At 37.1% G+C, this 26545-nt stretch overlaps 1 protein-coding gene across 2 annotated transcripts in view; it reads left to right on the forward strand.

The window, feature by feature from the left end:
- Positions 1–26545, forward strand: part of PRKDC (protein kinase, DNA-activated, catalytic subunit) — a gene marked incomplete at both ends in the record, with an annotated part of 233410 nt that overhangs the window by 189150 nt on the left and 17715 nt on the right. For both annotated transcript variants that reach the window (XM_084229434.1, XM_084229435.1), the window contains 5 exons: positions 1456–1630; positions 2970–3160; positions 13183–13363; positions 14072–14232; positions 23549–23760. In XM_084229434.1, the coding sequence (XP_084085560.1) occupies positions 1456–1630; positions 2970–3160; positions 13183–13363; positions 14072–14232; positions 23549–23760 (920 nt within the window). The remainder of the gene's footprint in view (positions 1–1455; positions 1631–2969; positions 3161–13182; positions 13364–14071; positions 14233–23548; positions 23761–26545) is intronic.

Below are 26545 nucleotides of genomic sequence, written 5' to 3' on the forward strand. Positions count from 1 at the left end.
TCAAACTTTATAGCTAATTTGGAAGCTATATAGAAGATCTGACTGTTGAGGGGAAAGTCTTGAATTAGGGAAGTCGTGGTAGGGAGGAAAACAATGTGAAGGACATTGTATAAGTAAATGTAAGAAAACCTGAGATATTAGGAATAGTAGAGAGTGTGCAGTTAAGGATGATTTGGATTATTAGACTGGTGATTAGGAAGTAAAAGGTCTTATGAAAAAAAAGTCCCTTGATGCTTAGGAGAGAATTAGAGGTTTAGATTTAAAAAACTGACATAACAAGCAACCAAATAAAAATAGAATTGTATATTAAAACTAAAAACTTCTGTGCCTCAAATGATGGAGTCAAGAAAAGTAAAGAGACAGAGAAAATATTTGGAAATCATATACCTGGAAAGAGTCTACTTACCCAGGATACATAAAGAGCTATAACAGCTGAACAGCAGAAAGTCAAACCACTCAACTGGAAAATGAGTGAAGGACGTGAATAGACATTTCTTCAAAGAAGCTACACAGATGGCCAACATGCACATGAAAAGAAGTTCAACATCATTGGTTACTCGAAAAATGTAAATGAAAAACGCAGTAGGATAGCACTTATACCAGCTATAATGGCTATAATCAAAGATGAAATAAGTGTTGGTGAGGATGTGGAGAAATTGGAATTCTTAACTCATTGCTACTGTGAATGTACAATGGTGTACCTGCTCTGGAAAACACTGACAGTTCCTCAAAAAGCTAAACACAGGTTTACCAATTTTATCTAGCAGTTGTACTCTTATATAGACACCTAAGAGATACCAAAAGCATGTATACTCACAGAAATTTGTACTTAGATGTTCACAGCAACATTATTCAAAATACCCCAAAACTAGAAACAGCCTATCAATAGATGAATGAATAGATAAAATGTGATCTATCCATGCAATAGATTCTTATTCAGTCATAAATAGGAATAAGTACTGATATACATGCTGTAACTGGATGAACCTGGAAAATACTATGCTATTTGAAGAAGCCAGATACAAAATCCTTACATATTTTCATTTTCCATTGATATGAAATACTCAGAATAGGAAATGCATAGCAACAGTGATTATAAAATGGGGAGCATACATCATAGCCCAAGAGTTTCTTTCTGGGTAGATGAAAATGTCCTGGAATTAGAGAATGTTGATTGTGTTCTAACTTTGTGAATACACTAAACGATAATGTATTGTACACTTTAAAATGTGAAATGTGTCCCCATGGCATATAAAATACATTCATGTAATTTAAGCTGAGGAGTTGGATTAGCTACTCTAAGGTGAATGATGTTATGCAAAAAAAAAAAAAAAAAAAAAAAAAAAGGGAAACAGGCCAGTAAAGCTTAAAATTAAAAAAAACTCTTGTAAAACACTTTTATTTCTAAGTTATCACCTGTAAGTCATCATACTCGTTTCTTTTTCTGTTGCATAGAACAATTTCTCGCTTGCCATGAAAATATTAAAGGAGCTGCATAAAGAGTCGAAAACAAGAGATGACTGGCAAGTGAAATGGACACAGAGCTATTGTAGGCTCAGTCACAGCCGGAGCTGGAGCCAGAGCCGTCCTGAGCAAGTTCTCACTGTGCTGAAGACAGTCTCCTTGTTAGGTATTTGACTAATCTTGTCCATAGCAGTTTGAGTACTATTTTACATTATGTCTGTGTGCCTTTAAAATTGTTATTTCTGTTGCTGACATTTGGGAATTGAACCTTTGTAATAATTTTATTAAATATTTGAAGCCAAGGTACTTTGTATCCTGATAATGCTAAAGAATATGACATTTGGTGCTTTCACTTCTTTATCTATAAAATAAAATTGAAATTAAAAATTTCCCTTTAATTTGCCCAAATTATGGGTCTAAGAATTCAGTTATTTTGAAAATTATACTTTTATATGTAAGAATGAAATTGTAAAAAGTTCAACATGTGAAGCATTTTTCTTCCTCAGTTCTTGTTCTGAGCAGAGAGCCTTTATGACTAAGGGGAGAAAAACTTTCTCTGGAGATTTGGTTTCTTGCCAAGTCTGCTCTGTTACCATAAGTTCAAGAGGACGTCGTAACATGATTATTGAACATGTTGGCAAAATTCTCAATCTCCATTTTCAGTAGGACACTACATTATACCAGAGTCTCAGTCTTCGTAAAGTACAAATAGGGGAAGCAGACTTTCCATTTTGACCCCAGGATTAGAAAATCATACTTATGATTCCTTTAGTATTTTTTTTTTTGAGGGGTCAGTTTCGGGAGAGGAGAATTTGCTGATATTAAGATAACACAACTCAATAATCTCTAGTTTTAGTCATTATATTATAGTTGCAGTGTGTAACAGCTTTGTGCAATAAGCAGGGGCAATTGTTATGCTCATGTGTCAGAGAAATCTGGCATAGAATTCTGATCCATGGATGAGCAGGGCAGCGTGCTAGATGACTACCATTTCTCTTTTGTACCCCCTCTTTGTAGCTCTGCATGCTGCCAACTTGACCAGACTAGACAAACTCCTGATCCAGAACCCATGCTAAGAGCAGAACTAGACCTTTAAATCTAACAGTTGCTGTTGCTTTATCAGCTATACATCACAATATTTAAAATCTTTTTTGGGTTATTAATGTATAAACACAAATGCATTAAGAAGAGCCATTTTCTATCCTTTGTAACATACATAATTAGGTACTTTGACAATACAGAGTAATGTTGCTTGACAAAAAATTTATTGAATGTTTTAATTGCTTTACCTCTGTGGACATTGATATAATCACTGCTGAAATAGAACTTTTGTTTTTCATGAAAGTGCAAGAAATTTCCTAACCAATGTTTGAAAGCAATTTCTCATACCTTCAAGATGTATTTTTAATTAATATCTCAGAAAACTTGTGCATTTTGAATGCTTTTTATTCATGGTATTCATTTACATCTGAAAAATTTGTGTGTTTGTATTTTAAATCCATCAGGTGAGAACACATCAGGCTACTTTAGCAAAAATACTAGAGCATTTCTTGACCAAAATATTCTCCTGGGTAAAACTTACAAGATAATAGGGGATGCTCTTAGCAGTGAGCCAGCCTGCCTTGCTGAAATCGAGGAAAATAAGGCTAAAAGAATATTGGAACTTTCTGGGTCCAGTTCAGAGAATGCAGAAAAGGTAACAAAAAGTATGTTTTTATTTTTTTCTTTTTGAGGTAACATTGGTATGTTACAGAGGTATAGGATCACATCTTTTGAGACATATGTTACCATACCCTTCACTAAGGCACCCATAGTCATCTACTGTAGTCTATTTGGCTTTCTTCAGCTTTAAACTCCATTTTTGCCCACCATCTCTGGTACTCTCAGTTATTTAGTCATATTCCTAGGATTTGTTTTAGGTTTGGTTTTGTTTGACTCTTTGTTTTGTTTTTCTGTATTCCACATAGAAGTGAAATCTGGTATTTATCCTTTTCCTTCTGATTTATTTGGCCTCCAATTCCATCCTGTTGTTTCCAGTGGATTTATACCTGAGGAGTAATCCATTGGGGGTATACTGCATCTTCTTAATCTACTCATTTGTCATTGGGCACTAATGTCTCCATAGCTTAGCTATTGTAAATAGTACTGCAGTGAATTTAGAGTGCATATATCCCTTGAAATTATTGTTTTTGCAATTTTAAAATATTTTTTATGTTTTTTACTTCATTCTTCATTCTCAACTCGGTTATAGTCCCCATGAAATTCCCACAAACAATTCACCCGTGTACCATCACCATAGTCCCTTGTGCTCTTACCACCCCTGTTTTGATCCTATTCCCTTCTCCCCTCCTCTGTAGAAAGACTGTTGTCCTCATTATCATTTATAGTTGCCTGTTGATTTTGATTTTCACTTTAGTATACTGACTTATTTTTCCCCCATTGATCCCTTATTTGGATACTTTTACAGTCCTCCAGTAAGTGAAACCATCGGTAATTTTCTTTTTCTTTATGGCTTATTTAACTGAGTATGATCCCTTCCAGCTCCTTCCATGTTACTGCAAATGGCATGAGTTTATCTTTTGATTGCTGAGTAATATTCCATTGTGTATATATACCACATCTACTTGATCCAGTCATCTATTTTGGGGCATTTGGGTTGTTTCCATAGCTTAGCGATTGTAAATAGTGCTGCAATAAACATAGGGATGCAGGTGTCCTTTTGAATTAATGTTTTTGTGTCCTTTGGGTAGATACCTAGGAGTGGAATTGCTGCAATCATATGGAAACTCCATTTTTAGCAGATTGAGGAATTTCCACAGAGCTTTCCATAGTGGTTGGACCAGTTAACACTCCCACCAGCAGTGTAGTAGAGTTCCTTGTTGTCCACATCCTCACCAGCATTTGTTGTTGCGAGTTTTTTTAATATGTGCCATTCTCACTGGTGTAAGAGGGTATCCCATTGTGGTTTTGATTTGCATTTCCTTGATCACACATGATGTTAAACATTTTTTCATATGCCTTTTGGCCATTTGCATTTCCTCTTTGGAGAAGTGTCTTTTGAACTCTTCTGCCCATTTTTGACTGGATTGTTTACTTTGTTTTTGTTGAGTCTCATCAGATCTTTGCAGATTTTTTTTTTTAAAGATTATTTATTTATGCAAGCACTGGGTACAGTCAGTAGTGTGGGAGGGTGAAAGAATTCACCGAGCCAGAGTGGGGAGCAGAGCAGGCAGAAGGACCAAAGTACACTGCTGAGGGGAGCAGCGGGCGGCAGGAGAGGTCTGCGCGCCACGTGGGACCCTCCTTCAGTGGCTGGGGAGCAGCCGGGGATCGAACCGGCTCCGCAGAGGCTACGGCAGCTTCGCAATCCAGCGCTCAACTGCTGCGCCACCGGGGAGACCCTCTTTACAGATTTTTGTGATCAATCCCTTATCATTAGTATTGCCTGCAAAAATTTTCTTCCAATCAGTAGGGTTTCTCTTTGTTTTGATTAATGTCTCATTTGCTGTACAGAAGCTCTTTAATTTGATGTTGTCCCAGCTGTTCATCCTTTCCTTCACTTTCTTTGCTTTGGGTGATGTGTCTTTAAAGATGTTATTGAGGGGTATGTCTGGGAGTGTTTCACCTATTTTTTCTTCTATATATTTTATAGTTTCAGGTCTTATGTCTGGTTCTTCAATCCATTTTGAGTTGGGTTTTGTGCATGGTGTAAGGTAGTAGTCTAGTTTTATTCTTTTGCATGTAACAGTCCAGTTTCCCCAGCACCATTTATTAAATAAACTTCCTTTGTCCCATTGCATATTCTTTGCTCCTTTGTCAAAGATTTGTTGTCCTCATTATCATTCATCTCCAGGTATTTTTAATTTCTTCTTTGATCTCATTGTTTCAGTGGTTTTCCAGTAGTGTGGATCAATCTCCATGAGGTAGGAGGGTTCCTTGTGTTCTTTTCATTGCTTACTTCTAGTTTGGTGTCTTCATGGTCAGAGAAGATAGTTAGTATGATTTCAATTTTAGTGTGTCTGTTGACATTTGTCTTGAGTCCTAGTATGTGATCAATCCTGGAGAATGATCCGTGTACACATGAGAAAAATATGTATTCTTATTTTTTTGGGTATAGTGTTCTATAGATGTCTGTTAAGCCCATGAGTCTAAATAAGTCCTTATTTAGAGCTTTAGTGTCCTTGGTTATTTTTTGTTTCGTTGATCTATCCATTGTCGAGAGTGGAGTGTTGAAGTCTCCCACTATATGCGTATTTGCTGTAAAGTCTGTTTTCAGAGATGATAATAATTGCCTGATATATTTTGGTTATCCTTCATTTGGTAAGTATATGTTGATGAGTGTTATGTCTTCTTGATGTATTGTCCCCTTAATCATAATGTAGTGACCGTCTAAGTCTCATTTTTCCTTTTTTAGTTTGAAGTCTATTTTATCTGATATAAGTATAGCTGTTTCTGTCTTCTTTTTTGGTCCATTTGCCTGTAGGATTGTTTTCTATCCTTTTACTTTCATTCTATTTTTTGCTTTTGTAGTTAAATGTGTTTCCTGAAGCTAGTGAAAGGTTGGGTTCTATTTCTTATCCAGGTTACTACTCTGTGTCTTTTTATTGCTGAGTTTAGTCCATTTATATTTAGAGTTAATATCGATACATTGGCATCTTTATTTGCCATTTTGTCTTTTTGTGATTTTGTTCCTTGTCTTGTTTCATTCTTCTTATTCATTCCTCTGTTGGTTTTGGCTTTAGAACTTTTTGTAGTATTTTTTTAGAGTGTAATGAAATTACACTCTAATTAGTTAGTTGTAATGAAATTCTGGAGTTTCTGTTTGTCTGTGAAGGTCCTTATTCTTTCTTCATAGAGGAAAGAAAGTTTTACAGGGTGAGGTATTCTTGGTTGGCGTTTTTTGAATATGGCCCTCTACTCTGCTTACCCATAGTGATTTCTGGGAGATATCTGATGTCAGCCTGATTGGTTTTCCTTTATCTTTTTCTTCCCTCTTGTGAGCTTCATTATTTTTTCCTTGTCTTGGATTCTTGGGAGCTTTACTATTGTGTGTCTTGCTGTATTTTTCTCTTCATCATGGAGGCTTGGTATTCTCGCTGGGCTCTTTCTGGTTTCTTAATCTGTGCCTGTATTGCTATATATGTCCCTGTTAGAACTGCTTTTGCTGTGTCCCCCACATTGTGAAGGTTGTGTCCTCATTATCGTTTTCCTCAAGGTATTTTTTGATATCTTCTTTATTTCCTCATTTACCCATTGATCGTTTAGTAGTGTATTAATCCATCGCCACATATTAAGGTATTGTTTTCTTTTTGTCGTTGATTTGTAGTTTAGTACCTTATGGTCAGAGAAGATACTTGGTATGATTTCTATCTTCATGAATTTATTAATGTTTGTCTTGTGACTCATTGTGTGCTTCATTTCTGAAAATGACCCATGTGTATTCAGCTTTTTTTGGTTGTAGTGCCCTGTAAATGTCTATTAGACCTATGTAGTCTAGTTCTTTGTTTAGAGTGATTATGTCTTTATTTGCTGACTCATTGATCTGTCCATTGGTGAGAACTGGATATTAAAATCTCCAACCATATATTTTTCTCCAGTGTCTGTTTTTAGATTTGGTAGTAATTGTTGATATATTTTGGTGCACTTTCTTTTGTTGAGTATGTACTGACGAGTGTTATGTCTTCCTGTTGTATTGTTCCCTTGATCATTATAAACTGCCCATCCTTGTCTCTTTTTACTTTTTTTAAGCTGCAAGTCTATTTTGTCTGATATAAGTTTGGCTATTCCTGCCTCCTTTATGTGCCATTTGCTTGCAGGATCATTTTTTTATCCCTTTATTTTCAGCCTATTTTTATCATGGTAATTGCGTGTGTTTCCTGAAGGCAGCAGAAAGTTAGGCTCTGATTCCTAATCCAGTTATATACATTGTGTCTTTTATTGATGACTTCAGACCATTAACATTTAGACTATTGACATGAGGTGTCTGTCACTGTCATTTTGTTCCTAGCTTTGGGCTTCTATTTAATTCTTTATTCACTTCTTTGTGTTCATTTGTTTCTCTACTTTAGACCCTAAGGCTTCTTGCAGTATTTCTTCAAAGGGGTATTTAGTGAATGTAAACTCCCTAACATTTTTTTTTTTTTGAGAAGGTCATTATCTTTCTTTCATACAAGAAGGGGGATCCCTGTAAGATAGAGTACTCTTGATTAGCTTCCCCTCCACTTTATTTGAATATCTCATTCCTTTCTTTTCTTTTCTTGCCCTCAGTGTTTCTTTAGAGAGATACATTGTTAGTCTAATTGATTTTCCTTTACAGGTTGTCAGTTTCTTACACCTCATCAGCTTCATAAATTGTTTCCTGTCTTGGAATCTTGGACATTTTACTATTATGTGTCTTAGTATAATTTTCTTGTCATCTAGGTAACTAGCTATTCTTTTTGCTTCTTGTATTTTTAGGTTTGTTTTCTTCTCCAAGTCTGGGAAGTTCTCTTCCATTATTTTCCTAAACAGATTCTCACTTCCCTTCCCTTTCTCCTCTCCTTTTGGGACTCCTGTGATTCTTATATTCCTTCCTTTGGGTATCATGTAGTTTTTGAAGTGCTTATTCATTCTTTTAACTTTGTTTTTCTCTTTCCTTTCCATCTTTCTTCTTACCTCATTTTTTTTCCAGGCCATTGATTTGTTCTTCTGTTTTATTCATTTTAATTCCATGATTTTCTCCTGCATTTTTTTGCTCCTTCCTGTAATTCTATTATTTTATTGTTAAAGTTTTAGTTTTGATAATCTGTTTGTTGATTCTCACATTATTCATTTCTTTTTCTGAGTTTTCTTTGTGTTGTTTCCATTCTTCAGCTTTCTTAATCATAGCCCTCTTTAATTCCAAATGCTATAGGAAAAGAAGTTCTTCCATGTCTTTGTAGTTTGTTTCTGGGGTTATATTTTCTCTCTCTGGTGCACTGTTCCCCTGAAGGCTTGGTGGGTAATTTGTATTTTCTTTTTCCTTGTTGTTTACTTTGGATTTGCTCTACTATAGTTGGGCTTTGTTAGGAGGCACTGGTGGCTTAGCAGTGAGTGGTGCACTTTTAGCGTGTGGCTGGGACCTGTGGTGAAAAGGTAGGCCCTGGATAATGCCCAGGCTTGGGCTTGTTATAAGCTCCAAAGGCTGCTGAGCACTAAATCGCATACATTCCTTTGAAATAATGTTTTTATATTCCTTTGGGTAGATGGCTATGAGTAGATCATGTGGTAGATATATTTTAATATTTGAATTAAACTTTGTATTGTTTTCTGTAGAGGCTGCTCAAGTCTACATACCCACCAACATTGTTCTAGTGTTCCTTTTTCTCCTCACCTGCACCAGAACTGTTGTTTCTGGTCTTATTGATATGGGCTATTCTTGTAGATATAAGGTGATGTCTCTGTGGTTTTGATTTACATTTTCCTGATGATAGGTGATTAAGAGCAATTTTTTCAAGTGCCTCTATCTTGGTCATCTGTATCTCTTTGTTTAGAGAAGTGTCTGTTTATCTCTTTTGTCCATTGTTAGAGTGGGTTAATTGTTTGCTTTTGGTATCAGAGTAATGTTAGCCTGAAAATATTTGTAGAAGCTTTCCTTCAGTTATTTTTGGAAGATAATGAGGATAAATATTCATCTCTGAAGGTTCGGTTGAATTCACTTATGAAACCATCAGGTCCTGGACTTTTATATTTTGGGGAGACTTTTGGTTAATGTTTTTATTTACTTGCTTGTAATTTAATTGGTCTGTTCAAGTTTTTTATTTTTTTCTGATTCAGTTTTTTATTTTGTAAGCTGTATGATTCCAAGAATTTGTCTACTTCTAATAGATTGTTCAATTTATCTGTATAAAGATGTTCATCATAGTAGTCTTATGATCCTCTGTATTTCTGTGACATCTTCTGTAAGTACTTTTTCATTTCTGATTTTGTTTATTAGAGTTTTCTCTCATTTTTCTTCATTAGCCTTGCTAGAGATTTTTTTATTTTGTTGATTTTTTCATAGACTAGGTTTGGTTTCATTGATCTTTTGAACTGCCTTTTAGACTTCTAATTCATTTATTTCTGTTCTAAAATTTTTATTTCCTTCCTTCTACTGGCCTTTGGTTTTGTTTGTTTCTCTTCTAGTTCTGTAAGATATAATTTGAGGTTTTTTTATTTGAGCACTTCCTTGTTTCCTGATATGGACCTGTAGTGCTGAATACTTCCTTCTTAGTAACACTTTTCCTTTGCTAGGTGGCATCTTCATTTTCATTATCTCCAGCTACTTTTTAACTTCTCCTTTGATTTTATCATTAACATCCATAGCATGTGTTTTAGTATCCACATATTTAAGTTTTTTCATGCTTTTTTTTTTTTTTGAGACTTTAATGGGAAGGAACTTTAATACAATTAGGAAACAATACTGGAAAGGCAAAGAATCTAGTTTCTAAATCAAGCACCCAAAGTTACCCATCCCCTCGTGGGTAAAAGTCCACCCAAGCAGGATTGGCCCAGAGCAAGGCCCCAAAGTGTGGCACAAGTCTAAAGCACCTTCCAGTGGAGACCCACAGAAAAGGATTAGAAACAACCAGACAAGTATGGAAGGAAAAAAGCAAAATCAAAATCAAGCCAAAAACCACCACTGTTACCTCCGAATGGGTCTCTCACCCACATCTGTGTCACCCAGTCTACGACCAAAAGGCAATCGCAGTTTCTTCATGTGTCTCTCGACTCCATGTGCCTCCTCCAAGTCTCCTTCTGGCTCTCTACCCTGCTTCCTTCCTTCCTCAGTCTCCTCTGCAGCTTCTCTCCCTGCTCAACTCCAACCTCCCTTGGATGGGACAGGAAACCTGGAACCTCCCCCTTTCCTGGGGACCACCCTGTTACAATTGTCCCTTTTAATTTTTGTTCCACCATATCTATGGTGGCACAGATCTCAGGGTGTAGTCTTCGGAGACAGTCTTTTTTTAGGGTTCAGTGTATGTAAGGGAAGCAACAGTTAGCAGCAGTATTGTCCGTGAATGTCCAGTATGACAGTTCTCTACTACTGGAAAATAGTCCATTATCCAAGCCAAAAAAAAAAAAAAATCTGGAGGCATTAGCCAAAACAAGACAGCAAATATATCAAAATCACAGGGGAAAAAAATCTTTAAATTGGTTCAACTTATGTAAAAAACAAATTCTCTCAACCTTGATCCCAGATTGTTAACAGCATAGCAAAAGTTTGCAAACTAAATCTACGTTTAAACCATTACCCATTTTTGCATAAAATCACAGGGCAGAATAACCAAACAGCAATTTTAGCTAGCTTTGTTGGAATACTCTATATAGGATCGGAGCGAATTCTTGACATCCGGTCCATGTAGGCTTGAAGAACAAAGTTGGTCTCACCAGAATCCACCTGGGCGTCCTCTTCTCCAGGGTACCAGGGCTATTTCATTTTCTGGGTTGTCCAGTCCTGCCATTGGAGGCAAGCTTCCTAACCTTCTTTGGAGGTTTCTGGAACCCAATGCAGCAGGTTCTCTTCTTGGTTCAGCTCTATTTAAACTTTCTGGAAGAACTCCATTGAAAGCCACACAATGAAATTCGTCTCTAATTGTTTTTGTTTTAAGCAGACAAAATCCCCACATCTGTGTCACCCAGTCCACGACCAAAAGGCAAGCGCAGTTTCTTCACGTGCCTTTCTGTTCCATGTGCCTCCTCCAGGTCTCCTTCTGGCTCTTCATCCTGCTTCCTTTCCTTCCTCAGTCTCCTCTGCAGCTTCTTCTCCTTTCATGCTTTCTTGTTTTGATTAATTTCTAGTTTCATACACTTGTGGTCAGAAAAAATACTTGATATGATTTAAATTTTCTTGAATTTATTGACACTCGTTTTGTGATTCAACGTGTGATCTGTCCTGGAGAATGTTGCAAATGTACTTTAGAAGAATGTGTGCTCAGTTTTTGGGGGGAGGAGTACCTTACAATGTTTGTTAAGCCCATGTGTTCTAATTCTTCATTAGGCTGCTGATTCCTTATTAATTTGCTATCTGATTGATCTGTTCATTGATGTAAGTTGGGTATTGATGTCCCTTACTGCTATATGTTTTGCTATCAGTGTCTGTTTTTAGGTTTGTTAATAGTTGGTTCATTGGTACGTATGCCCTGATGAGAGTTGTATCTTCTTCTTATGTTTTTTTTTAAAAGATTTATTTGTTTATGCATATAAGAACTGGGGTAAGGCCAGAGGTATGGGGGAGGGGGAGATGAGATGATTCACGAGAGACAGAGTAGGGAACAGAACAGGCAGACTGACCGAAATACACTGCTGAGGGAAGCAGCAGGTGAGACAGGAGACGTCTGCCTCACCATGTTTGTCGCTCCCTGGCTGGCTGGGGATCAAATTTGTGCTGCAGGGGCTGCAGATTGCTTCATAGTGCAGTGCTTAACCCCTTGCGCCACCATGGAGGCCCTTCTTCTTATGTTTTGATCCCTTAATCAGTATATAATGTCCATCCCTTTCTCTTATTATCAATTTTATCCTGAAGTCTATTTCATCTGATAAAGTGTGACTTCTTTGCTCTTCCTGGTAATGGGTGGTCCTCCTCCCTCCACACCTCACATTGAAAATTTATAGTGGTTTCATGTGTGACCCCTACCACCAGCTTCAGGGGGTAAAGGTGTGGTTCTAGGGTCATGGCCCCCAAAAGCCAGATCCTCCTTTGCTTATATCCCTCTGGCATGGCCCTGGTAGCAGCTGTGATAGCATCATCTGCCATAGTGGCTGCGTACTCTTCTACTGCTATGTTTATGCCTTTTCCCTCTGTAGACTCTGTAATTTTGTGATAGAGAAGTCTTTTTGGATACCCACTTTCTGTAATGCAATTCGTCCTTTCATGATTAGTCGATAGGAGCTGTTTGGGATGTCATTAGAGAGATACTTTCCTGATATACCTTACTACTTCATGTTTCTGGGCATTCCCTGTATTGTATATTTTTAATGTGTGACACTCTGCAAAGAAGTAATGAGGGGGGTGGTGTATGTTTTTAAAATATATTTTCAGTTATACTAAAACAAGTTTCTTATGTGGAAAGTTGACAGACATATTCCAAGTGATTCCTATTTATTTGAATAATACAAATATTTTTGTATTAAATATGGTAAATTGTGTTGATTCTATGTGGACAATTCTTCCATGAATTTTGTTAGTAGGACTTCACCATCAGTTGCCATTCAGTCATCCCACTAAATTGTGGGACTAATCAGCCTTTTCTGCTTTTTTATTTAGTGCCTGATTTGCTTAGCTTTTCGTAGATGATACTGTATTTCCAGTGGTTACCAACCTGTCTTCATCTTACCACATCCCATCTCACTGAAGCTCTGCAGCATTGCCCTCTTCCTACACATTGTTACCAATTTCTGTGTAGCTCTCTGGGAATAAGATGCCAACTTGCATGTGTCTTCTTAAATTTCTGTCAGTGCTGCATGACCTCTACCAACTGAGGGTGCCAGCTCTGACTGACGTATTAGACAAGACTCTTGCCTTGTCTTTCTGTTTGGTCAGTTTTTATGTGCTTCCTGGAATTGCTTACTCTTTCATAACCAGGGTAGCTGTCCCTTTTCTTCTAGACAGCTTTCTGTGTATCTTATGGCTGTGAATTGCAAGTGTTTTCTTTTATCCTCTTGAGTAGAACATAGAGCCCCAGGCTACTTAATTCACACTCAGGCTTTTTGTGGTTTCAGGTGATCGCTGGTCTGTACCACAGAGCCTTTCATCATCTTTCTGAGGCTGTACGGATAGCTGAGGAGGAGACCCAGTTTTGCACCCGGGGTCAGGGACCTGCAGCAGGAGTGATCGATGCTTATATGACATTGGTTGATTTCTGTGATCAGCAACTCCGCAAGGAAGAAGACAGTGGATCAGGTGAATCACAGAGTAAAAGCAATCTAGTGTGTCATGTTAAGTTAGCATAAATTCTTAAGAATCTTGTACATACTTTTGTTGGTTTTGTTTTAATTTTTTAAATCTTAGAAGTACTGTGTTTTTATTTAAGCAATGATTAAAAATATGTTTTTTGAATTTTATTTATTTTTACTTTCTTGTATTGTCATTCATTTTTGTACAATATTTGATTTCTTCACTCAGGGGTTTGTTTGGCTTTAGATGACAAACATTCTGGGAGAAGTCTCTTTTTTTTTAAGAGACAGTGATATCTCCAGGCAACATGAGGAATGTTGACATCCAGATAAATGGCATCAAGCTATCTTCTGTCTTTGCATTTTCTTAATCTTTACTTTCATATTTTGCTTTTGGCTTTGGTATTATTGACTTATGTGGCCTGCCTCTGTTCCTGGAATAAATTCAGTGACCAGTAATTGTCCCTTAAGTTTTCAGTCCAGGAAGCAAACTGTGCTTCATGTAGAGTGGGTAATCTAAAAGAATTTAGCTTTAAAATAGAAACCTACATAAAGTACAAAATTGTCTGTTTTTTTGTTGTAGTTGTTAAAAAGAGAACAATGACATACTATAAAGTAGAAGCCAATGATAAAAATTACAATCGTTTATTAAATTTGTAATATTTGTATAAATGGATATATTGATCCTTGATCTCATCCTTTCTATTTTTGGTAGTTATTGAGTCTTTAGAACTGCAGCTATATCCAGCCCTTGTGGTAGAGAAATTGTTGAAAGCTTTAAAATTCCATTCCAATGAAGCCAGACTCAAGTTTCCCAGACTGCTGCAGATTATAGAACAGTATCCAGAGGAGACCCTGAGCCTAATGACAAAAGAGGTTAGTATCTTTACTCTAGTGAAAACTTTACAGAACCTAAAGAGATATTCTTACTTATATCCAAATATTAGTGTATACAGTATGTTTTTTACAGCTCTTCCTAACCAGCATTGAATTTTGCTATTCCAAAAACCTATGTAAATTAAAAATATATAAAAATGTGTTCAACTTCACCCGTATTCTTCTGTAAGTGTTAATAAGAATTCTGTGTCTGGGGCCTCCCCTGGTGGTACAGCGGTTGAGCGCTGGACTGCGAAGTTGCCTGCAGCCTCTGCAGCGCTGGTTCAATCCCCGGCCACCGGTGAGGGTCCCACATAGTGTGCAGACCTCTCCTGCCCTGCCCACTGCTCCCCTCAGCAATGTATTTCGTCAGTCTGCCTGTTCTGTTCCCTGCTCTGGCTCTGGTGAATTCTCTCACCCTCCTGCACTTCTGACTGTACCCAGTGCTTGTATAAATAAATAAATAAATCTTTTTTTTTCTTTTTTTTTAAAAAAAAAAAAAGAATGCTGTGTCTGAACAAAGACCATAAGAAATAGAGGAGGAGGTATCTTTCAGAAGATAGTAGGGTTTTTTATATCAAAGTTGCTGTACAATAAAGACAATGCTGTGGTCTGTAATGCCTGTGGTGCTGTATGCTCAATTTATTACTTAGCCCAGAAGAAGGAGCACTCTTCAGTTGGCATCCCACCCCAGGACTGTAGTGCCTGCTGGCTATGCTGTGACCATGGAATCCTCAGCCCTTAAATACAGTGAGCAGTTACTGTGTAGGCTGAAGGATTCACACCCCCACACATCCTGCTCCCCACCTCGTGTGTCCCTCATTGGCTAGATTACACACAGAGCTGTGTCAACCTGCTGCCCTCCTGTCATTTGGGCTGTGTCTATTAGAAATGGAGTGCCATTTATTTTTAAAGATTTATTTTATTTATACAAGAACTGGGGTACAGGCCAGTTGCGCGGGAGGGCGAGAAGATTCATCAGAGACAAAGTGGGGAACAGAACAGGCAGACTGACGAAATACACTGCTGAGGGGACCAGCGGGTGAGACAGGAGAGGTCTGCTGCGCCATGTGGGTTGCTCCGAGGCCGGTGAGGATCGAATGGACACTGCAGAGGCTGCAGACAACTTCACAGTGCTGCTCTCAACCTCCTGCGCCACCAAGGAGGCCCCTGGAGTGCCAATTTAAAGGCTTCTTAGTGACCCCTGTAGATATTTAACTAGAACCTAAGGCATACTTTGAGTTGGTAACATAAGAGCTAAAAAATGGTGCTGTAGTACTTTTTAAAAAATTTTTATTTTTTAATTAATTTTTTTACATCATTGTTCATTTTTAAACAATATTTGCTGAGCCTCCCCTGGTGGCACAGGCAGTTGAGTGCCGCGCTGTGAAGCTGTTCGCAGCCTCTGCAGTGCCGGTTCTATCCCAGCCAGCCAGCGATGGTCCCACATGGCATGGCAGATCTCTCCTGTCTCGCCCGCTGCTCCCCTCAGCAGTGTATTTCGTCAGTGTGCCTGTTCTGTTCCCCGTTCTGTGTCTGGTGAATCCTCTCACCCTCCCCGCGCCTCTGGCCTGTACCCTGGTTCTTGTATAAATAAATAAATAAATCTTAAAAAAAAAAAAAGTTGCTTTCCCCCACCCCCTCAGGTGTAGTCCCCATAGAGTTTCCTTCACCAGTGTACCCATGCACCATCACCTTAGTCCCCTGTGCTCCTCCCTCCTGCCCTCTGATCCCTGTCCCTCCTCCTCCCCTGCATCATGTCTCTGATTTATAATGTCTGTTTTTAACTTTGCTGTGTTTTGTACTGTTATTTTTTTACACTGATGTCTTACTTGGTTTCCCTATATTCCTGCTATAAGTGAAATCATCCAATATTTTTCTTTTTCCTTCAGGCTTATTTCGCTGAGCATAATTCCTTCTAGTTCTATCCACGTTGCTGTGAATGGCATGAGTTTATCTTTTTTGATTGCTGAATAATATTCTCTAAGCTGAGGAGACTGTCATTGTTTTATAAAACCCTGTCACCCTGTTGTGGATTTGATGGTGGGGATTATTAAGTATGTCTTAAACAGGAGTCTAAATTAAATTAAGTCAAACAAATTCAGCATGTAAATATTTTTCTTAAAGATAAGTGAAAAATAATTTATGATTTTAGTTTTTTCCAAAGTAATGATTCATTTATATGTAATAAAAATAGCATTTTGAGTTTGAAAATAAATGGAGTAAGTCATTGTTTTTATGATACCCGGGAGTCACTTAAGGTGAGGAAGCTAAACATCAATGAGTGCTCCCTGTGACTCTGTGGCTGCATCTTCTATCCTCATAGGCCTTGCTCTCTGCCCTTATTTTATACATGGAATTAGGAAGCTCACCCACCTTCCCTCCTTATACCAACAATCCAAGTGCATCAGATTTTATGTTTAACACCTTAAAAAGCATTAGAGGCAAACATGAGCAAATTTTGAAAATGTCTTGGAGTAAAGCGACAAAAACCAAAACTGTAAGGGAAGATAATTTGATTCTTACTGGCAGGGAAAAAAATACCATACACACAGTTCAAAAAACTTGAAGAAGAGTATTTAACCAGTGTTAAAGACAGAGAACTCATATCTACACTCTCCAAAATAAACAAAATGGAAAAAGTGCACATATAGTGAAATAGGGAAGGCGAATAAATACAATTTACTAATAATGAAACACAAAATTAAATCTTTTTCACTTTTTGGATTGATAGTAGATTTAAAAATTGATTTGTCTCCATTGCTGGAAAAAATTTGGGAAATACACTTTTACATGTGAAAATTTGAAAAATCTTTCTTGAGGGAAATACAGCAATGTTCTTCATAATTGTTAATGTCCACATAGTAATTTTTCTTCTAGGAACTTTTCCTATGGAATCCAAATATAAAGAGGTAAACATACAGGGATGCCCATTATCTGTAATTGCAGAAGTTGGGAAATACCTTAAAATTAATTATAGAGGGACCTCCCTGGTGGTGCAGCGGTTGAGTGCTGGGTTGTGAAGCTGCCCGAAGCCTCTGCAGTGCTGGTTCGATCCCTGGCTGCTCCCCGGCCACCGGAGGAGGGTCCCACATGGCACACAGACCTCTCCTGCCGCCCGCTGCTCCCCTCAGCAGTGTACTTCATCAGTCTGCCTGCTCTGCTCTCTGCTCTCCACTCTGACTCTGGTGAGTTCTCTCACCCTTCCACGCTTCTGACTGTACCCAGTGCTTATATAAATAAATAAATAAATCTTTTTTTTTTTTAAAAAGAGTTATTAAAAAAATTAATTATAGAGCAGTAATTATATTAAATGCAATATTATAAAGCTGCTAAGTGGAATGAGATAATTCTGTCTATATCTCCATCTAAGAAAAGCAAGCAACAGTAGTCTAGCCTGCTTCTATTTTTGTAAAGAAAGGAAATGTGTGCACATGCATAGAAAATACCTGTAAGAATCAAATTGTTGCCACAGTAGAGTAGAACTGAGACATCTGTGGGAGAGAATGCTCTGTTTTATACTTTGACTATATTTTTAATACTTCTGATTGTATGTGTGTATATACTATACTTACACTATACATACTATACATACATCTTATTATGGACACTTAACTTTTATAATAAAGCAGTGTTAAATGTTGTATTCATGATTAATTTTTAATTTTAACTTTTATATATTTTTTACATCATTTTTCATTTTTTGCACAATGTATGCATTTTCATCTTGGTTATAGTCCTCATACAATTCCCACCACCCTTGTTTTGGCCATAATCTCTCCTATCTACCCCCCACCCCCGTAGTGTGTACCTGGTCTATAGTTTGTTGATTTTGATTTTTGCTTTAATATAATTAGTCTTTTTCCTGGTCCCTTATTTAAGTTTTCTAAATTCCTGCTGTGAGTGAGACCATCAGGTATTTTTCGTTCTCTTTCTGGCTTATTCGCTGAGCATGATCCCTTCCAGCTCCATCTATGTTGCTACAAATGGCATGAGTTTATCTTTTTTGATTGCTGAGTAATATTCCATTGTGTATATGTACCATATATTCTTGATCCAGTCATCTATTTTTGGGCAATTTGTTGTTTCCATAACTTAGCTATTGTAAAAAGTGCTGCTGTAAACATAGGGGTGCAGGTGCCCTTTTGAATTAATGATTCTGTGTCTCTAGGTAAATACCTAGGAGTGGAATAGCTGGATCATATGGAAGCTCCATCTTTAGCAGGTTAAGGAATCTCCACACAACTTTCCATAGTGGTTAGACCAGTTTGCATTCCCACCAGCAGTGCACGAGAGTTCCTTTTTCTCCACATCCTCACCATCATTGGCTGTTGCTAGGTTTTTTTTTAATATGCGCCATTCTCACTGGTGTGAGATAGTATCTCATTGTAGTTTTGATTTGCATTTCCCTGATTACAAGTGATGCTGAACATTTTTCATATGCCTGTTGGCCATTTGCATTTTCTTTTCGGAGAAGTTCCTTTTTAGCTCTTCTGCCCATTTTTTGACTGGATCATTTACTTTGTATTTGTTAAGACTATTGAGCTCTGTAGATTTTTGTGATCACTCCTTTATCATTAGTGTTGTGGGCAAAAATTTTCTCCCAGTCACTGAGGTGTTTGTTTTGGTTACTGTCTCCTTTGCTGTACAGAAGCTCTGTAATTTGATGTAGTCCCAGCTGTTTACCTTTGCCTTCACTATCACTGCTTTGGGTGATGTTACTGATGTGTATGTCAGGTAGTGTTTCCCTATATTTCTTTCTAATATTTTATGGTTTCCTACTATGTATTTTATGGTTTCCTTCCATATATTTTATGGTTTCAGGTCTTATGTCTAGTTCTTTAATCCATTTTATTGAGTTGGTTTTTGTGCATGAGGTGAGGTATTAGTCAAGCTTCATTCTTTTGCATGTAGCAACCCAGTTCTCCCAGCACCATTTATTGAAGAAACTTCCTTTGCTCTATTGCATATTCTTTGCTCCTTTGTCAAAGATTAGTTAACTGTAAATCTATGGATTTATTTCTGGATTTTCTATTTTGTTTTATTGATCTGTGTGTCTGTTCTTGTTCCAGTACTGTGCAGTTTTGATTATTATGGCTTTGTAGTATAGCTTGAAGTCTGGGAGTGTGATGCCTCCATTCCCTTTTTTATTCAGGAGAACTTTGGCTATTCGGGGTTTTTGGTGGCTCCATATGAATTTCATCAATATTTGTTCCATTTTCTTGATGAATGCCATTGAAACTTTTATTGGAATAGAATTGAATCTGTAAATTGTTTTTGTAGGATGGACATTTTGATAATGTTAATTCCTCCAATCCATGAGCAGGGGATGTCTCTCTATTTCTTTGTATCTTTTTCTATTTCTTTTAACAGTGTTTTATAGTTTTCTTTGTATAGGTCCTTTACCTCTTTTGTTAGGTTTATTCCCAAGTATTTGATTTCTTTTTTTGTTTCAATAATAAAAAGGTGGTTTTCTTGATTTCTTCTTCAGATTTATTGTTTGTGTGTAGGAAGGCTACTGATTTTTGTGTGTTGATTTTGTATCCTCTTACTTTACTAAACTGATTAATTAGTTTGATTAGTTTTTCTGTGGAGTTTTTGGGGTTCTCTATGTATATTATCATATCATCTGAGAATAGTGATAGTTAGACTTCTTCCTTGCCTATTTGGGTTCCTTGTTTGTCTTTCTCTGTCTTATTGCTCTGGCCAGGACTTCCAGTATTATATTGAAAAGCAGTGGTGAGAGTGAGCATCCTTGTCTTGTTCCAGACCTCAGTGGAAATTCTTTCAGCTTTTCACCATTGAGAATGATATTGGCTATGAGCTTGTCATATATGGCCTTTATGATGTTGAGGTATGTTCCTTGTATCCCGAGAATTTCAAGGGCCTGTATCATAAATGGGTGTTGTAATTTGTCAAAAGCTTTCTCAGCATCTATTGATGTTATCATATGGCTTTTATATTTCTTTTTGTTGATGCGTTGGATTACATTGATTGATTTTCAGATGTTGAACCATCCTAGTGTCCCTGGAATAAATCCTGCTTGGTCATGGTGAATTATCTTACAGATACATTGTTGGATTCTGATAGCTAAAATTTTATTGAGGATTTTTGCATCAGTGTTCATTAGAGAAATTGGCCTGTAGTTTTCTTTTTTGGTGTTGTCCTTGTTTGGTATTGGTATTAGTGTAATATTGGCTTCATAGAACATGTTTGGAATTATCCCTTCCTTATCAATTTTTTGAAAGAGTTTATGAAGGATAGACACTAATTCGTTTCTGAATGTTTGGTAGAATTTATTGGTAAATCCATCTGATCTTGGGCTTTTGTTTTGGGGGAGGGTTTTGATTACCATTTCAATTTCACTGCTTGTAATCTTTTGTTTTTTTAATTTATACAAGCACTAGGTACAGTCAGAAGCACAGGAGGGTAAGAGAATTCACCAGAGCCAGAGCAGGGAACAGAACAGGCAGATCGAGGAAAAACACTGCTGAGTGGAGCAGCGGGCACAGCAGGAGAGGTCTGCGCACCAGGTGGGACCCTCACCGATGGCCGGGGATCGAGCCAGCGCTGCAGAGGCTGCAGGCAGCTTCTCAGTCCAGCGCTCAACCGCTGTGCCACCAGGGGAGGCCCTGTAATCGTTTTGTTTAGGTTTTCTATTTCTTCTTTATCTAGCTTGGGTGATTGTAGAGTTGTAGATTTGTCCATCTCTTCTAGATTGTTGAGCTTGTTTGCATATAACTGTTCATAGTAGTTTCTGATTTGTCTTTTGATTTCTGCTGTGTGTGTTGTGATTTCTCCTCTTTCATTTGTGATCCTATTTATTTGTGCTTTCTCCCATTTTTTCTTGGTGAGCCTGGCTAAGGGTTTGTCTATTTTATTTATTTTTTCAAAGAAGTAACTTTTGGTTTTGTTGATCTTTTGGATTGTTTTTTTTTTAGTTTTGATTTCATATATTTCTGCTTTGATTTTCATTATTTCCTTTCTTCTACTGATTTTAGGGTTTTTTGTTGTTCTTTTTCTAGTTCTTTGAGTTATAAGATTAGTTGTTTCTTTGAGTTCTTTCTTGTTTCTTGATGTGAGCCTGTATTGCTAGATGTTTTCCTCTTATTACTGCTTTTGCTGCATCCTATATATTTAGTAAATTGGTGTCTGCCTTATCATTCAACACAAAGTATTTTTTTTTTTAGATTTATTTATTTATTTATTTATACAAGCATTGGGTATAGTCAGAAGCCAGGGCGGGTGAGAGAATTCACTAGAGCCAGAGGGGAGAGCAGAGCAGGCATACTGACGAAGTACACTGCTGAGGGGAGCAGCGGGCGACAGGAGAGGACGGCGCGCCATGTGGGACCCTCGCCTGTGGCTGGGGATTGAACCAGTGCTACAGAGGCTGACGGGCAGCTTCGCAGCCCAACGCTCAGCCCCTGCGCCACCAGGGGAGGCCCTCAAAGTATTTTTTAATTTCTTCTTTGATTTCCTCATTAATCCAGTGGCCTTCCAGTAGTGCGGGTTTCAATCTCCATGAGGTGGGATGGTTCTTTGCCTACTTTTTATTATTTATTTCTAGTTTGATGCCTTCATGGTCAGAGAAGATATCTGTTGATGTTTGTCTTGTGTCTCTTTATGTGATCGATCCTAGAGAATTATCTGTGTGTGCTTGAGAAAAATGTGTACTCAGATTTTTTTGAGTTTAGTGTTCTGTAGCTGTCTGTTAAGCCCATGAGGTCTAGGTTTAGAGCTTTAATGTCCTTATTTATTTTTTTGTCTCGATCATCTATCTATTGTTGATAGTGCTGTGTTGAAGTCTCCTACTACATATGCGTTTTCTCTGATGTCTGTTAGCAGAGATGATAATAGTTGTCCAGTATATTTTGGTGTTCTTTCATTTGGTGAGTATATGTTCATGAGTGTTATGTCTTCTTTAAGACTGTGAACATCTGGGTGTCTTTTTACCTTTTTGAGCTTGAAATCTGTTTTATCTGATACAAGTATAGCTGTTCCTGCCTTCATTTTTGGTCCATTTGCTTGTAGGATTGTTTTCCATCCTTTTACTTTCAGTCTATTTTCATCTTTCATAGTTAAGTGAGTCTTCTGGAGACAGCAAAAGGTTGGGTTTTGTTTCTTAATCCATCCTGCAACTCTGTCTTTTTATTGAAGAATTTAGTCCATTTACATTTAGAGTTAATATTGATATGTTAGCATGTATTTGCCATTTTGTTTGTCTTTTCTCTGGTTTTACTTATTTTTCAATTTTTTTGGTCTTGTTTCATTCTTACTGATCCCTCTGTTGGTTCTGGCTTTAGGACTCCTTGTAGTATTTTTTTGGAGTGGGGGTTTAGTCGTAATGAAATTCCAGAGTTTCTGTTTGTCTGGGATGGTCCTTATTCTTTCTTCATAGAGGAAGAAAAGCTTTGTGGGATAGAGTGTTCTTGGTTGGCACTTGTTGCCTTAGAGTCTGTTGACTATGTCCCTCCACTCTCTCCTTGCCTGTAATGTTTCTTCAGAATAGTCTGATATCAGCCTGATTGGTTTTCCTTTGAATGTTATCTGTTTCTTCCCTCTTGACAGCTTCATTATTTTTTTCCTTGTCCCAGATTCTTGGGAGCTTTACTATTATGTGTCTTGCTGTATTTTTCCTTCCATATTCTTTTTGCTTCTTGTATGTCTATTTTCAGCTCCTTCTTCATGTTTGGGAAGTTCTCTTCAATTATTTCCTTAAATATTTTCTCTGTTCCTATGTCTCTCTCCTCTCCTTCTGGGATTTCTACAATTCTTATATTTCCTTTCCTCATGGAGTCAGTCTTCTTCTTCTTCTTCTTCTTCTTCTTCTTCTTCTTCTTCTTCTTTTTTTCCTATCTTCATTCTTTTTCTTTTTTTTTTCCTTTTTTTTTTTCTGTCTTCATTCTTTTTCCTTCATACTTCACTTTCCTTTTCTGTTTTGGTCTTTTTATTTCTGTGTTTTCAAGAGTACTTATTCGTTCTCCCATTTCACCTATTCTGCTTTCACTGCTTTTCCCAGAGTTCTTTAGCTCCTCCTTTAATCCTTTGATCTCCTGCTTTTCTTTTACTTGCCTCTTTAGGGACTCAGTTTCATTCTTCTAATTGTTGATTATTTTTCCCTTATTGTTGCTTTCCTTTATGACTTCTTTCAGTTTTTTAATCATGGCGATTTTAAATTCTCTATTGGGAAGGCTCACCTCTGGCTGTGGGGGCAGCCTTTTCCCAGTTCCAAGCAGTCTTGGTGGTGCCAGATGCAAAGGCAAAGATCCCTATTTTCGTATTCATGATTAAATTATAGCTCTTTGTGTTTTAGATTTCCTCCATTCCTTGCTGGCAATTTATTGGTTGGATCAGCCATATGATGGCTTTACTGGACAAAGAGGAAGCTGTTGCCATCCAGCACACTGTGGAAGAGATTGTTGATAACTATCCACAAGCAATTGTCTACCCATTTATCATAAGCAGTGAAAGCTATTCCTTCAGAGACACTTCTGCTGGGCATAAGAATAAAGCTTTTGTGGAAAGGTAATATTACAGAAAAATTAGGTTGTTCAAAATATTACTAAGATTGTATCTGGTAAAAAGCAAAATCATAGACGTTTGTATTTGTCTTCAAATTAATTCAAATTGTCATTGAAACTGTCAAAAGACATCTGTTTATATCTACCCCAGTTATATCATTTCTTATGGCATTTCTTTCCAATTTAAAATACATTATCTTAGAATGATATTCATGGGCTGTTGCACTGTATGCTCAGGTAGTGGTCTGTTGATTGAGACAGGTGAGATGCATTTTGAAATCAGTTCCTTGAATTTTTAATTTGAAATATCCTGAGGGACCCTCTTACTAATTAGGATTTTTCTGGCTGCCTGAAATGTCGCCCTTTTACATCTTCAGTTGATTTTTAGTGGAGCAATTGATGTTACTAGCATTGGTGTATTACTTTTGCCAATTAATATTTTGTAAATGCATGGTATTCAAGTTGACATTTAAGTCAGTGTGTTTTGGTTTTTTTGTAATGAGCTGCTTTACCTCATTATTTAGTGTTGCTTTTTTGTTGTTGTTGTTGTTTTTTAATCTGAGAAGACAAGGAAGAACAAAGCCCAGCTTTTGTTTTAGTTTGTTGGTAGTGTCCATGTACATTCAGCCTGCCTACCCTATATTTTCTCAGCACTTAACTGCAACATCCTTCAGTTTTTCCTGTTGTTTTTCAACAACATCAATAGAATTGGAGGGGGTAAGAGAAGGAGAAGACCAAATTTTGGGTGTTCTGACTTGTGTGTAGAATATAGAGAAACAAAACAAAAGAGCTGACAAAACAAACCCAAACAAACTCTGCAAATTATACCAGAATTGAAACTGCTAGAGTGGGAAGATGAGGTACGGGTAGAGTGGGGAGGGGTATATATGATGGTATATGATAGAGGGATATGGGTGCTTTGGCTGGGTGTGGTGTGGTAATACTCACCTGAGGAGGTGTGACCCTATTCCTCTGAATAGTATGCAGGTATGCAAACCAATATTTTCTACAAAAATAAATACACAAAGGAAAAGAAAAACAGCTTGAAATCATAGTAAAAGCTGAGAAAGTGATCTTTCAAAACATAACTACAGAAGCTTCAAAAATATGTCAAATTGTATTTTTCAAAACCCAAAAAACATTGGCAACAAGATTTGCTTTTCTCTTATCTAAGACTCTCATCTCCCTGAAAATGGACATACAAGAAGCAAGAAGACCACCAAATTTCCACAATGAAAGGAAAACTAAAGCAAGACACTTAATAGTAAAGCACCCAAGAATCCAAGATAAGGATAAAATAATAAAGCTGATGAGAAGAAAGAAACAAATATCCTATATGGGAAAACCAATCAGGCTGACATCAGACCTCTGAAGAAACACTGTGAGCCAGAAGAGAATAGAAGGATATATTCAACAAACTCCAAGATAACAAAGGCCAACCAAAAATACTTTATCCTATAAAACTCTCTTTCCTGAATGAAGAAAAAATAAGGTCATTTTCAGACAAACAGAAACTCCAGACATTCATTTTGCCTGAAGCCTCACTCCAGAAAATACTACATGAAGTCCTAAAACCAAAACCAAGAGAGGAATGAATAAGAAAAACAGAGCAAGGCAAGGAATAAAATCACAAAAAAGACAAAATTGCAAATACAGATGCCAGCATATCAATATTAATCCTAAATGTAAATGGACTAAACATCTATAAAAACACACAGAGTCACAGGCTGGATTAGAAAACAAAATCCAACATTCTACTTTCTCCAGGAAATACATTAAAACACAAAAGGTAAACACAGAATGAAAGTAAAGGGTTGGAAAACAATCCTACAAGTATGTGGACCAAAAAAGAAGGCAGAAACCACTACTTATATCAGATGAAATAGACTTCCAACTAAAAAAAGGTAAAAAGAGACAGAGATGGACACTACATTATGATTGACTGAGGGGACAGTACATCAGGAAGATATAACACACATCAACATATACTCACCAAATTAAGGAGCACCAAAATATATAAGACAATTATTATCATCTCTGAAAACAAACATCAAAGAAAATACATACATAGTAGGAGACTTCTACACCCCACTCTCACCAGTTCAACAAGACAAAAAATAAAGTCACTAGATCCTTTAAAAAAAACCCTAGACCTCAAGGGCTTAATAGACATCTATAGGACACTGTACCCAGAACATCTGAGTACACATTTTTCTCAAGAGTGCATAGATCATTCTCCAGAATCAATCATATATTTGCCCCAAGACATACATCAACAGATACAGTAAGATAAAAATCATTCTAACTATATTCTTTAATCAAAAAGGCATTAAACTAGAAATAAATCATGAAAAGAAAGCAAGGAACCCACCTACTCCATGGAGGTTGAAATGCATACTACTGGAAGCCCATTGGATTAAAGAGATCAAAGAAGAAATTAAAAAATATTTTGAGTTGAATGAAAATGAGGACACCACTTTCCAGAATATATTGGGATGCAGCAAAGGCAATATTAAGAGGAAAATATATAGCAATACATGCTCACATCAACAAACAAGAAAGAACTCAAAGAAACTACCTAGTCTCACATCTCAAACAATTAGAAAAGGAGCAACAAGAAACCCAAATACCAGTAGAAGAAAGGAATAATAAAAATCAAAGCAGAAATAAACAAAATGGAAATCAAAAAGATCCAAAAAGTTGAATGAAAAAAAAGTTCATTCTTTGAAAAAATAAAATAGACAAACCGCTAGCCAGGCTCCAAAGGAAAAATGGAAGAAAACACAAAT

Source organism: Talpa europaea (genome assembly GCF_964194135.1).
Source record: "Talpa europaea genome assembly, chromosome: 3".
Taxonomy (NCBI): Eukaryota; Metazoa; Chordata; class Mammalia; order Eulipotyphla; family Talpidae; genus Talpa; species Talpa europaea.